General features: G+C 41.1%; 1 protein-coding gene across 1 annotated transcript in view; it reads right to left on the reverse strand.

Moving 5' to 3' along the window:
• Positions 1-346: 346 nt before the first annotated feature.
• The window catches only part of CPSF3 (cleavage and polyadenylation specific factor 3), a 710232-nt gene continuing 696951 nt past the window's right edge, over positions 347-13627 (reverse strand). The window contains exon 18 of the mRNA XM_044079083.1: positions 347-2038. Within this exon, the coding sequence (XP_043935018.1) occupies positions 1937-2038 (102 nt within the window). The 3' untranslated portion in view covers positions 347-1936. The remainder of the gene's footprint in view (positions 2039-13627) is intronic.

Genomic DNA, 13627 nt, shown 5'->3' on the forward strand with positions numbered 1-13627 from the left:
CCACTGCTGGGAATAAAAAATGCATGCACACTTGCCCTGGACATATGATTACAGGACTTCATAAGTAGTGCTGTAGGTATGATGGTGTTGAATCTAGATTTGGATTTCAGGCTGTTGTCTTAGGGGTAAGAAGTTGAACAGGTGTGTGTGTGTGTGTGTGTGTGTGTGTGTATTTTTCATGTGTAGCGTGTAACAAATATGTCATTTTTGCAGAAATATCTGTGGCTTACAAAACATGGCAAGGATGCAGGCAAACTTGTGATGATGCATCAAAAGTGTTGACAAACGTTTAATGATGTGCCAAAATTGTATAGAAACAAAAAGAAATCAAGAAAAGAAATCAACATAGTGTATCACAATTTATGTTTTTATAACATATTTTACATGAAAACTATAATTGGAAAAAATATGTGAATATTGTTAATTTGGCTCCCTGAAGCTTGGCTTTCTTTAATTCTTTTTCATTACTTCCATTCTACCATGTGTTGACATGACACAGCAAAGGTACATTTGTACTAACAGCAGGGATAAAAAATGAATACATATACTTTACTTGCCTTACCTAATGGAGCTAATATTAATTGTGGAAGTTCTGACATCCTAATAGTAGACAGCAGAAACAAATGCTCTGATCCAAATGTGGACAACAGGATATGTAACATCCACCCACTGCAAGTTCACAATTAAAGATCAGTGCAAAGCACTGGTGACCTCAGTCATGGCTTTTAATGCAACTTCCAGCATCTGGTTTCCCACTGTAATTCCAAGAATCATAACTGGGAATTCCAGAATTACTAAATAAATTACAGCAATAAAGGAGAACAGCAAATGCTGATAATCATAGGTCCAGGTTTCTTTTAAAAGTTTATTTTGTTTTTGCAGGAAGGCATGCTCCCTACACCCTTACCCCCTGCTACTAATATACAATACCTCAACGATTGCCCTGCCACTGAGAAAAGGGCAATGATCCCAGACTTAAATATATATCAAATCCTCATTTCTGCACATTCAGTTTCTCTATTCTGGGACTCGTACTTGCATGTCTTGGAATTAGAAATGGTTACCCTTAACATCACATTATCTTCACACCAGCAGCACAAGCCACTGCAGTTCAGCAACTATGATCAGTCAGAAGCAGGTTTCAGCAGGTTTAATGCAATTCCATTCAGTCTTGTATGGTAATAAGGTGTCATCATGCAACTTTTCTAACCATATGCCATAAAATGCTACCATATTATGCTGTGTTCAGAAACAATTTTTATTTTAAGACTTTTTTTATATCTTATTAGAAAATAAAATTAATTTTTAGCCTAATGTTACAAATTTTGTGGCATGAATCAGTTTTATTCTTCACATACAAATTAATACAAAATGTGATAAAACTACACAATGTACCTTGATGACCCTCTCAATAAAATGTTCTGAAGAATATAAATAATGCAAATATGTAACAATAACTGCACACTGCAGTGGCACTGGTCCAGCAGCTTACAGCACATACTCCAAGAAACACATGGAATGACAAAAATGAAATGAAAGCTGGGCTTCTGACCTTCTGATGGCATACAGCCAAGATGTGATCATATGTGCTCTCTCATTCTGTTTTTTTTTCAAATAAACTGTCAATGCTGCCACTGGTAGACCTATAACGTCTATAGTGCTCACAACATGCAACAGTGTTTAGCAGTACTAACAGTCAATAAGCACCATCCCATCCTAACACAATTGTTCTCTTTTGTTTGTTTTTCAGATACCTGTCGTTGACAAGAATCAGATGCATGTGGATTTTAATAAATGTTTCATTACTCAGTCTTGCATGTAATGTTCCATGAACAAGACTATTTTAATAGATGTATTTAAAAAGGGAGGCTGTAACTACAAAGAGGCAAAATATAGATCTTTTTTTTTTTTAAGAGTGGCTTCAAGATGCAAGGAATCAGAGTGCTGGATTGAGTGCTTCATAAAGTCTTTGTACTGCCATTTCAACCATTTCTTTGAGTGGCTCATCTTCTGCAGTGCCTTCCTCACAACGAACAGTCTGAAATGAAGAAATATTCCAAATCTGTAATGCACTTTACTGAGGTATTAAAATCACTTTAGTGTACATGTTATGAAACAATGAACTTGACTGAACAAATGAATGGGATACCCTGTCTAGATTCAATAACATGTGACTACTTTAATGTGAATCTCTAGTCCAAAACAAATAGGCAAGAAAGAAAAAACATAACAAAAGATCTTCAATACCTTAGTCAGCGAGTAATACAGTTAGCAGTTAATCACCAGCTGCAAAGTAGTTGCTCATAGGAAAGTAATAGTTGTGACATACCCACTACTACAGCAGACCTTTGAAGGCAGAGCGTCATGAAGAAAAAGTCAAATCCAGGCTTCTTGTGATGTCAGTTGGCCATTTTTTCAAGCAACCAAACCCTACTACTCAAAGTTAATGCCTGGCTATCAAGCTGGATAGCCAACTGACTCACAGACAGGACCCAGTAAGTTAGAATTGGAGAGTCCACCTCTACAAAGATGCCAGTAACAAGTGGGGTCCCCTCAGGGATCAGTCCTTAGACCGCTCCTTTTTGGCATTTACTTCCCTGAAGTCAAGGCCAATGTCAATGATATCTAGGTGACTAAATTTGCAGAGGATTGTAAATTAGGAGTTGTCATTGAATCCCACACTGACATAAATATTCACCAGGAAGGGCTGACCCAGACAAACAACTGATGTTAGAGCCATGGACTAAAACTAAATGCCAAAAAATGCAAAATAGTATCCTTCAGGAAGTCATCCACCCCTGGTAACTATCATACTGACAATAAAACTAAATGCCAAAAAATGCAAAATAGTATCCTTCAGGAAGTCATCCACCCCTGGTAACTATCATACTGACAACACGCCCCTTAGAGCTGATCCAACAGTCAGGGACTTAGGGACGCACACAGGCAGTAATCTAGCCTTTGTCTCAAGTCCCAAGACTGGAAAAACTACCTTATTTCCCTCAACAAAAAGTTGAGATCCCTAATCAAATCCTCTAAAGCCAGCTATGAAGGCAGAATTGCAGCAGACAATTAAAACAATCACAAAGCCTTCTATAGTTATATCAAGAACCTCCACAACAATACCCAGATTTGCTCTGAGTTACTGCACAATGGTACCTCCTATACTGAGCCAACAGACATTGCCAACGTACTGGCCGACAGAAACTCCCCGCCCCCCAAAGGACCAAATACAATACTGGAAGAATGCCAGGTACTCAGCATTACTGTAGCACAGGTTAAAGCTGCACTGTCCAAGGCCAAGAATACAGCTTCCATGGGACCCAATAATATCCCTGGCTGTGTTCGACATGAACTACAAAGCAAACTGGCACCACATCTGTGTGCCCTGTTCAGTCACAGCCTCACCTCAGGCTTTGTCCCTACTGAATAGTGCACTGCTACAGTCATCCCTCTTCATAAAGGGGGAGCAACTACAGACCCTGGGAATTATTGCCCCATTAGCCTGACAAGTCTGATATGTAAAGCTATGGAGCACATCATCATGGACCTGATTAACAAAGATATAGGAAATCTCCAAACTCTAGACCCCATGCAGTTTGGCTTTGTGAAAGGGAGATCATGCCTGCTCAACCTGGTTGACGTCTTTGAGCCAGTCAACCAGGGCTGTGGATGAAGGTAAAGCAGTGCATAAAGCCTACCACGATCTAGCCAAGGCCTTTAATACCATTCCTCACTCGGGAATTATTGATAAACTCACCAAACTAGGCATCAACCCCTATATCACTAGGTGGGTTGCAAATTGGCTCACAGATACAACACACAGTCTGAAAGTAGTAGACTTCAAGTCAGACTGTCGACCAGTCACGAGTGGAGTCCCACAGGGATCGGTCCTGGGTCCTCTCTACTTCTTAGAAGTCCAGACCAACACAAAGGGACTCTGGCTGATCAAATTTGCAGATGACTGCAAGCTGGGAGCCATTATTAACTTCTCAAGTGATGCAGACATCCTACAGAAAGGCTTCTCTGAGACCAATGACTGTAGTCAAAACCACGGCCCTTAAGTTTAATGCCAAAAAATGTGTAGTCATCCCCTTTGGTAAAAATTTATTTCCCACTAATTACCACATCGATGGGAGCCCAATGAACACTGAAGACTTTATAAGAGATATGGGGACGTAGGTTGACAGCAACCTCTCCTTTGACCACCACATCGCCACTGTGGTCAGACAGTCCTATGTGGCACATCTCATTACCAAGGGTTTTGCAACCAGGAAGAAAGAGGTAATTGTCTCCCTCTACTCTTCCCACATTAGACCAATCATTGAGTATAATGCCCCATTTGGCATGTACCTCACTAGACACCTGCAACAGCTGGAGAGGCCACAGAAGTACCTCATGAAGAGGATCCTAGACATTAAACACGTCCTACATGGACAATCAAAAGACTCCAGTTATTCTCTTTCTCATAGTGCCTATTTTGAGGCAATCATTGCTTGACTTTCAAAGCCATAGGTTCATAGGTAGGTATTAGGCTATCTGCCCGAAGGCATTTATAAGCCTAACCGGAATGTGCTGGCTTTCGCCGCCCCCTTAGATTAGTTCCCTGTGCTGTGCAGCAGAGCCATTGAAGTGATTCCTGGGGTAAACTTTCTATTTCCCATCCACTCATCAAGGTTTCTCTTGAAGAGTGTTAGCGAGGAGCTTTGCCTAATGTAGATTGGAATCTTGTTCCAGAGCATGGGAAGTCTCTGGAACAGGAATCTATCCCTCCAGCACATCATATTTATTGTTGTGGTGAGGTTTAGATCCCTAGAGCGTGTGTGGCCCGAGGGGATATGGTTTTCATTAGGTGGAGCATGTCCATCAATTCTGGCTTGGACATGGCCTTGTATGTCAGGCATAGATCACCTCTGAGTAGGCGGTATGCAATCGAGTACAGCTGGAGTTTCTTCAGTCGAGCTGCATAGGGCATCTGTTTGAGGCCAGTAATCCTCTTGGTGAGGTACTTTTGTGGTCTTTCCAGCTGTTGCAGGTGTCTTGTAAGGTACATCCCAAATGGGGCCTTGTACTCTATGATGGGTCTGATGAGTGATGCGTAAAGGGGCACAATGACCTCTTTTGATCTGGATGCAAACCCTTTTGTGATTAGGTGGGCCACATAGAAGGATTTTCTAACCACTTTGGCAATGTGATTATCAAAGGAGAGATTACTATCTACTTGGGTCCCCAGATCCCTTATTACATCTTTCGTATTTAGGGGGCTACCACCTATGTGGTAGTTTGTGGGTACTTTGTTTTTTTCCAAAGGGGATGACTATGCACTTTTTGGCATTTAGCTTGAGGCCATGGTTTTGACACCCAGTATCTGTCTCAGTGAGACCCTTTTGGATGGTGCCTGTGTCAGCTGGAGAGTCAATTATAGCCCCTAGTTTGCAGTTGTCTGCGAACTTAGTCAGCCATAGACCTCATGTGCTTGCCTGTACCTCTGAGAAGTATATGCCGAACAGGAGGGGTCGTAGGACTGAGCCCCGGGGAACGCCACTTGTAACCGGTTTAGAGTCAGACCTACCTCCTGCAACTCTTACCATGTGGGTTCTGTCCGTGAGCCAATTGGCAACCCATCTTGTGACATAGGGGTTTATATTCAGGCTGGTGAGCTTGTCTATAATACCAGAATGGGGAATGGTGTTGAAGGCCCTTGCGAGGTCTAGGTAGGCTGTGTGAACCACCTTTCCCTCATCTATAGCCTTGGTAACTGTCTCAAAGAAGTCCACCAGGTTTAGGAGTCATGATCTGCCCTTAAAGCCGAACTGGGTAGGGTCCAGTGTTTGGAGGTTCTCAATGTCTCTGTTAATGAGATCCATGATGATGCACTCCATAGCCTTGCAGACCAGGTTACTCAGGCTTATAGGGCGATAGTTCCCGGGGTCTGTTGTGGCTCCACCTTTGTGAAGCAGAATAACCGTTGCTGTGTGCCACTCTATGGGCATGTAGCTTGTGGAGAGGCTAAGTTTGAACAGTGTGTTTAGGTGAGGGGTTAGTTCAACTTTGAGCTCATGTAGGACGCAGCCTGGGCCACCGTCCAGTCCAATTGATGCGGTGTTTTTGGCTTTGGAGAGGGCTGTTTTAACCTGAGTGTCTGTGATTTCAGTGGCACTACATTCTTCTGGTATGGTTATGGGCCCTTTTGGGGATGAGAGGGGGGGTGAAGTTTGCACTGAATCTGTCTGCCAGGATGTTGGCAATATCAGTTGGTTCAGTGTATTTTGTGCCATTCTGCACTAACTGGGGTGGGAGGCTGGCCTAATGGCTAAGGTGTTTGCCTTACAGACACAAGGTGCAGGGTTTGATTCTCACAAGAGGTACTTGGCTAGGCTTAAAATAGCCCACACAGGCAGATAGCCTAGTACTAATCTATGAATCTAAACTCCAAGCAGATATGAGAATTGACACTTAGATTCTTGACATAGCTAAAAAATGCCTTGTGGTTATCTTTGGAGTCCTTGGCAATTTTTCTTTCGAAGCTAGCCTTAGATGATTTTATAAGGGATCATAGTTTCTTGCTGATACTGATCAGGGATGTCTTCCCTTCTTGGGATTTTACTCTTTTCTGTACTAGTTTCCTCCTTCTATTGTACAGCTCGTTTATGGCAGGGGTCCACCAGACTGGTTTCCTTTTCTTGGAGGAGTGAGTCTTGGATTTGCTTGGGATAGCATGATCCATGCATTCTTGTAGGTGCCCGTGGAGTGCATTAGTAAAGGATTTTGCAGCTTGGGCAGAGTTATTCTTTAGCATGGGGGCTTTGAAACTTTCCACCTTTGTCTTAAGTAACGTGAAGTTTGCGTTTGAAATGTTTTTCACGGTGGTTTCTTTGACTGGGGTGGGGGTGGAATGTGAATATCCAGAGAGATTAGTTTATGGTCAGATCTAATCAGAGAGGGGTTAACCTCCAGTGTGGAACACCAGTCGCCCATGTTGGTGATGACCAGATCCAATATGTTGTCACCTCTGGTGGGGGTGTTGACCAGCTGATCCATTGTCTGACCCAGATCTGTTAGAAATGCTACATCTAAAGAAATACCAACCTCTCCGTACCACACACTCCAGAGACCTCAACCTCATTACCACAATCAGCAGAACATGGTGGAGGGGACAGGTTACTCATCCAGGGACTGCCCATGCTCTGGAATAGACTTCCCATACATATCAAGCAGAGCACCTCGCTGTCCCTCTTCAACAGAAATCTTGATGAGTGGATGGGTAATAGAAAGTTCACCGCAGGGATCACTCCAGTGGCTCTACTTGACAGAGACACTGGGAACTAACGTCTGGCAGAACGATGCCAGGGCACTTCTATAGGCTAGACTTGTAAAGGCTCCAGGGCCATTAGCCTAATACACACCTATAAACCTATGGGTCTACAGTTGTGAGGAAATCATTCTATGTTGTGCAACTTATAAACAAAGGTATGGCATCCAAGTCCAAGGAGGTCATTGTTCCACTGTATTCGGCATTCATCAGAACTATCATTGAGTACCTAACCAGGCATATCCAACAGCTGCAACATCCACAAAAGTTCCTCACTAAAAGAATACAGGGCATATCCTATGCAGACTGCCTCAAGGCCCTATCCCTGTATTCTGCCTCCCACATGCTTTTGAGGGTAGCTCTATGCCTGGCATACAGACCTCACTCTGATGGACCTCCTGCATATCCACAAAACAAACAGCACCAGAATTACCCATTCTAAAGACTTAAACCTTGCTTGTGATATAAACAGAACCTGCTGGAGAGAGAGGTATGCATCCCAGAGACTACCTCGTCTCTGAACAAGCACCCCCATCCATGTGAAACAGAGTTCCTCCAACCCAATTCATTTGCAACTTTGACAACTGGATGGAGAACAGGAAATTCATCTCTGGTTTGGCACCTGTCTCTCTAATGGACACAGGTAACCTGTAAATGGTTCATCTCCCAAACCCCTGCTTACACTTAACAAGGGTATCAGAACTTGTCAAAGATTTGGGATGCATGGCTAGGCTTAAAAAGGCCCATGTGGTATTTAGCCTACTGAACACCTATGAACAAACTCTGGCAGTTACTGTAAAGGATTAAGGCTATGAGCTGTTAATGCGCTCATTTTTGTAAGCCAAGGTTTCATTCCAAAAGCCTCTATTTGCTTACTGTATAACTGAGTAAGCGCTAAATCAAATAATGCTCTTAGGCAATTGGGAAATTGGGTCTCGCTCCTCAATGGTATCCAGTACTGTGTACTGCACGTCTATTAACTTACCTATGAATCTACTAGTCTTGAAGAAACTTGGGTGCTATAACTTCATATTGTTATTTTTTACTTCACACCTATTTATCTAGATATGCATGGAATACAGTTGTATTGGTCCAAAACATCACTGGCAACAGTCCAAAAGAGCCAAAAACATCTTTCTTGCAAAAGTAGAAAGCTGGACAGGTATCTAGTTTTAATGGTTTTAATGGTTTTAATGTTAGTATATCTCTTCAGTAGTATACTGATAACATGCATATGTTATGTCATGAAAGTCAGCAGGTTTAGTTATTACTTTTAAATTGTACTGCTATTTTCATTGCACAATGCAGCGATAACAACAGCAATACAATATAAAAATACTGAGAAAGTAAACCTACAGACCTCCACGGCATAACATACAGGCTTTGTCAGTGAACCCCCCCCCCCCAACAGATACAGTAACATAAAACAAGATACCTGTCTTGCTTTCCACTTCAAGAAAGCCATTTTCAGCTTTCTTGCAATACAGTGATCTGCAGCTTTGGACGGTCACATTGCCTGTGATCTTTTGGACCTTGGGCTTATAACATTCCAATATGCATGTAGTAGTTCAGCATAAAGATTATCTTTGAAAGAAGCTAATGATAGATTTTTGAATGCAAAGGAAATCTTATTAGGTAAGTGGAAAGTACTCTGTAATGCATCTGTCACTTTTTTCCATTATTAATTATTTTCAGTATTAGGTTACTGAATCTGGTGTTAACCCCCTTAGTAATACATACCAGGTATAACTTTCAAACAGAAACAAATCAGACAGTTTAAAACTAGAAAATGACATCTCTATTACCTATGACAGACTAACAGTAATTCCAGAAACTCTTCTGAACAGTACAAGTTTTATCTTCTATTAAGGAAATAATTCTAAATTTTGAACACATTTTAGATGGACTGTTTTAAAGCTAGAAAGCTGTGGACCAAACAAGTGAGTTACAAGGTGTCTCAATGATCTCCTTTGAGGACTACACATGGAATATGTTTTGCATTTTCACTTTATTTATTTAAACTCTGTTGACTTAGTTAGCCCCACTAAGCCAGTGTCCTCTTTTTATTGAAGACCTGAAGCTGTATTCATAAAGACTAGGGGCAATTTAGACAGAACACTGGGGAACTTACTCTTTTTTCAATAAATGTCATGGGATCTTTACTTAGGCAGATGGGATCTGGATCTCAGCTTAATGTCTCATCCGAAGGACTGCACACTTAGGAGTGCAGTACTCCCTTTATGCTGCACTATAATGTCAGTACTAGAAAACTGATCTAAGTACCTAGTATGAAAATAGAACCCACAGCCTTCTAATCACCCAAGGCCAAAGATGAGTGCACCAATTGTTAAGCCACTGACACTACTGACTTGGATAGCCATGCACTGTCCAAAGTTTAAACTGTTGTCTACTACTGCCCTGACTTTTATTTTGTAATTATAGCATATATCCTTTCTGACATACCTCAAAAAGCTACAATAACTGACAGTAAAAATGTGGTTGTTACGACTACACAGGTATATAATTGTTTGCAGAACATCTTGGAAAAATTCAGCATCTTTAACTGAAGTAATTAATTGTTACTCAATTTGCAGTTATCAGCACATTTTGGTAATTAGAGCCCATTTCACACTTGGGTTTCTAAGAATAGCACAGAAAGTAGTAGTCCCGGCAGAAAACCCTGTAAGACAACAGGTAACCCCTACCATGGCTTGTACCACACTGCTTAGCTAGTGGGCTTACTCACCAAATTACATATAAATTAACATATAATACTTTTTTTTCATGCAGGTCTACTTTCCTGTGCCTATTGACAATAAGCCCATCTTGTTGGCATATTCATTTCCTTGGACAAAAGCAGCTAAATAGGTTTGCCATCCAGGCAGCCATAAGGGTCTTCTATGCTCCAGTTCCAACTACTTTATGTAGCATTCCTGATATTCCATTCAAAATACTGGGACACAGGCATGCTTACATGTGCTCACAGTGATCCCCGTCTTTGCCAGCATGCACATCCTGGTCCTGTGGTGTTTCATCTGCATACCCAGTCTCAGGTGTGTGTCAGTATTAAAACGGCTTAGATTCTATCGCTCTTCCCAGGACAGACAGCCATGTCAGTTGCGCAGTCTCATCCTTGCTGGCTGGTTCTTCTTGTGCATGAATCTCTAACTGATCCTAGGTCACCTGGGTCAGACTTAGGACATTATCATGCTGCTCCACGGAGCTGACCAAACATTTAGAGTAGAACAGTATGAAATGGCTTAGAAACGTTAAGTCAAGACAAGCAGCACCCACTATTATATATGTCCTTAATCCAATGCTCTCTCCACAGAAGACCATACAATTCAAAGGCAAGAACTCCCCTTTAGTAAACTCATGCTGTTTCATAACCAAGAAAATAATGTTCCTTATACTGTTCTGGATAAGCACAGATTTGATTCTCTCCATGATCTAAAGAACAAAATAACTACACTGTGAATCATGAATGTCAAGAAAATAAGTGCTTCCATCACTTCAAATTATAGAAATTTAATAATAAAATGTACCATAACCATCCACATTAAATAAGTACAGAGAAATCATGTGGTCAAAACTACATCAAAGACAGTGTGGAACAAAATGTAACAGATCATAGCAAATCTAGTTAAAATAAAAAAGTTCCAAATAAAATAATACCTAACTGCTGTCAAGTTGAGATTTCTCTTAATTGCAGTTGCTTCACTGAGGCCCACTGTAGAAGTGGTATCTAAAAACAAATGTCACTTCAGTTCTTTGTTTTCCCTCAAGCAAGATATCCAAATTCCCACCACGTGTTTGCTTTAATGGGATCAATAATAAAGGATCTAAACTTTTGGGAAGCATCACATTTGACCGAGTGTCCATATAATGCATCAGTGTTAACCTTATTTTTTTAAGCTATGGGTATATTTATAAATTCTTTGCGACAGCTTATGAGATGTCCTAATGACAAAAAAACACATAGCAACTGTCACATATATCACATTTTCAGAGTTACAAACTGTGACCTTTTTGTCCAAAAGTTCTATTGATTCATGAATAAACTATGCACTTGCTTGTTTTAAAGCATCACCACTGGCTACAGAACCTAAACTGACAAGTAACAGGCTTATTTGCATGCATGAGGATGAACAATAAACATGCCTATTTCTAACAAGCTTTACAAATTGACACCTTTCTGTATGAAAACTGTAGTGTACTGCCAGTCACTTGAAACATCTCAGAATCCCATTTAAATTTTTTCAGTTGTCTCAAACATTTCTCATGTTACAACATTCTACACTATACATTAAAGTAAAGATATTAAGGCATGAAATGCCAATGTTATTTAAATGTTCTGTAATATTCTCCCTCCACCTGATAAAAAGGACTAAAATCAGGTGCTCTTATCTAAACATACCTCTTTAAATATGTTGACAACTTATTTTTGCCACACGCTGTCCCCACTGCCTACCTATTGTCAACCCCCTCCTGGCCAAATGGCCAATTCATTTCCAAACAGTCAACTGGGAGGGACCATCGTTAAAGTAACTTTCGGGGGGGGGTCATGCACCTCCCCACACTTTTATTCATATATACACTAAACTAGTGCAAGGGAAGATGTACACAATGGGATGATCTTGAAGGACACTTCCCTCATACAGGCCCCTCCACCATCCTAGAAGCACAGAAAGGAAATCACACCTGCTCAGTATGCATGAGAGCAAGCAATGCTTCGTACACCACCTGGGACAGGCAAGCAGACCACCCCTCCCCCATGTCTGTTTCTTTGCCTCCTCCAGTGCCAGAGATCATGAACATGGGCCTCTCAAGTGTCTAGATTTTTGCAGAATTGTTGCTGTGTTCCTCAAAATTTGTGGTTTTCTGGCAAATCAGTTAGGACTGAAGTCACTAAATAATGACATACATCTGAGTTTTAGACTTCATATGCTTCAGAAAATGCATGCTAACACAAATTCTATTATTTTAGCAACTTTCTAAGTTTATAAGAGCAATATTTAAAATGTGTCCCTATTTTTGGGCCTTTGCCCTCCTGTTTGTGGCTTTGTCCAGATTTCATGTGCTATGAGGTTGAGTGGTGCATGGTACTGCACCAGGGAGCCTGGTTAATTTATTGCACACTTTCTCTTCACTGTAACCTCACTTTAAAAACAGCTACTTAAGTACATGTACTTCTAAAAGAAAAATGTCATCATCAGTAATCAACTAGACAATCTAACTTGATTCTTCATTACATTGCTCTTAATAACACTTGGGTAGCCATTATAAGTATGCAAATATAAATTTATGGATGCTGGCTTGCTACACATGGATAAGCCCAATATCCTATTTGCCCCTTCAAAATATATGGCAATGCCCAAAATTAATTTTATTATTTGAATGATTTCTTATTTAGTATAAAAATTCAGCGGTATTTAAATACTACAAAACCTGCAGTTCTACTTTTGTGCCTGCCGACATGACAAAATGCCATCAATGAACCATGTGTAATATATCTCTGTGGTTTTATAGTACAACATACTGACAGGATGATGGGTATGAAACTGGCTCTGATGTGAACTCGGATGTGAAATGGCAACACGAGAGCCTGCTACCACAGGGCAGAGAGGTGAACACATGCTAACATTTTGTTTAACATGACTAATACAGGTTTGGTTAGACTTTCTTTGATATAAGAAACAACGAAGTATGTTGTCAAGTTCCACAGAATTTAAGTTTTAAATTCCATTTGTGCCAGCAATTATAGGCTCATAGGTTGGTACTGGGCTATCTGCCCGAAGGCATATATTAGCCCAGCCAGGTTGTGCGGTATTCACCACTCCTTTAGTAGTTCCCTAGACCCTTGTACTAGCAGCTAGTACCCTTGGCCCCTATCTAGTAGTGCTGTTGGTGTGATCCCCGGTGTGAACTTTCTGTTACCCATCCACTCATCAAGGTTCCTCTTGAAGAGTGATAGTGAGGGTCTGTCTTATGTAGATCGGGACCCTGTTCCATAGTAAGGGAAGTCTCTGCGAAGGGAATCTATCCCTCCAGCATGTTCTATTCATTGTTGTGTTGAGGTTTATATCCCTAGAGCGTGTAGCGCGAGTAGATTTGGTTTTGCTAAGATGGTGCATGTTCAACAATTCTGGGTTGGACATGGCTCTGTACGTTAGACAGAGATCGCCTCGGAGAAAGCGGTATGCAACAGAGAACAGTCTTAGCTTTTTCAATCGTGCTGCATAGGGCAACTGTTTGAGGCCAGTAATCCTCTTGGTTAGGTACCTCTGTGGTCTTTCCAGCTGCTGGAGATGTCTA

The sequence above is a fragment of the Protopterus annectens genome, chromosome 1.part1, assembly GCF_019279795.1.
Source record: "Protopterus annectens isolate FY-2018-M chromosome 1.part1, PAN1.0, whole genome shotgun sequence".
Lineage (NCBI taxonomy): Eukaryota > Metazoa > Chordata > Ceratodontiformes > Protopteridae > Protopterus > Protopterus annectens.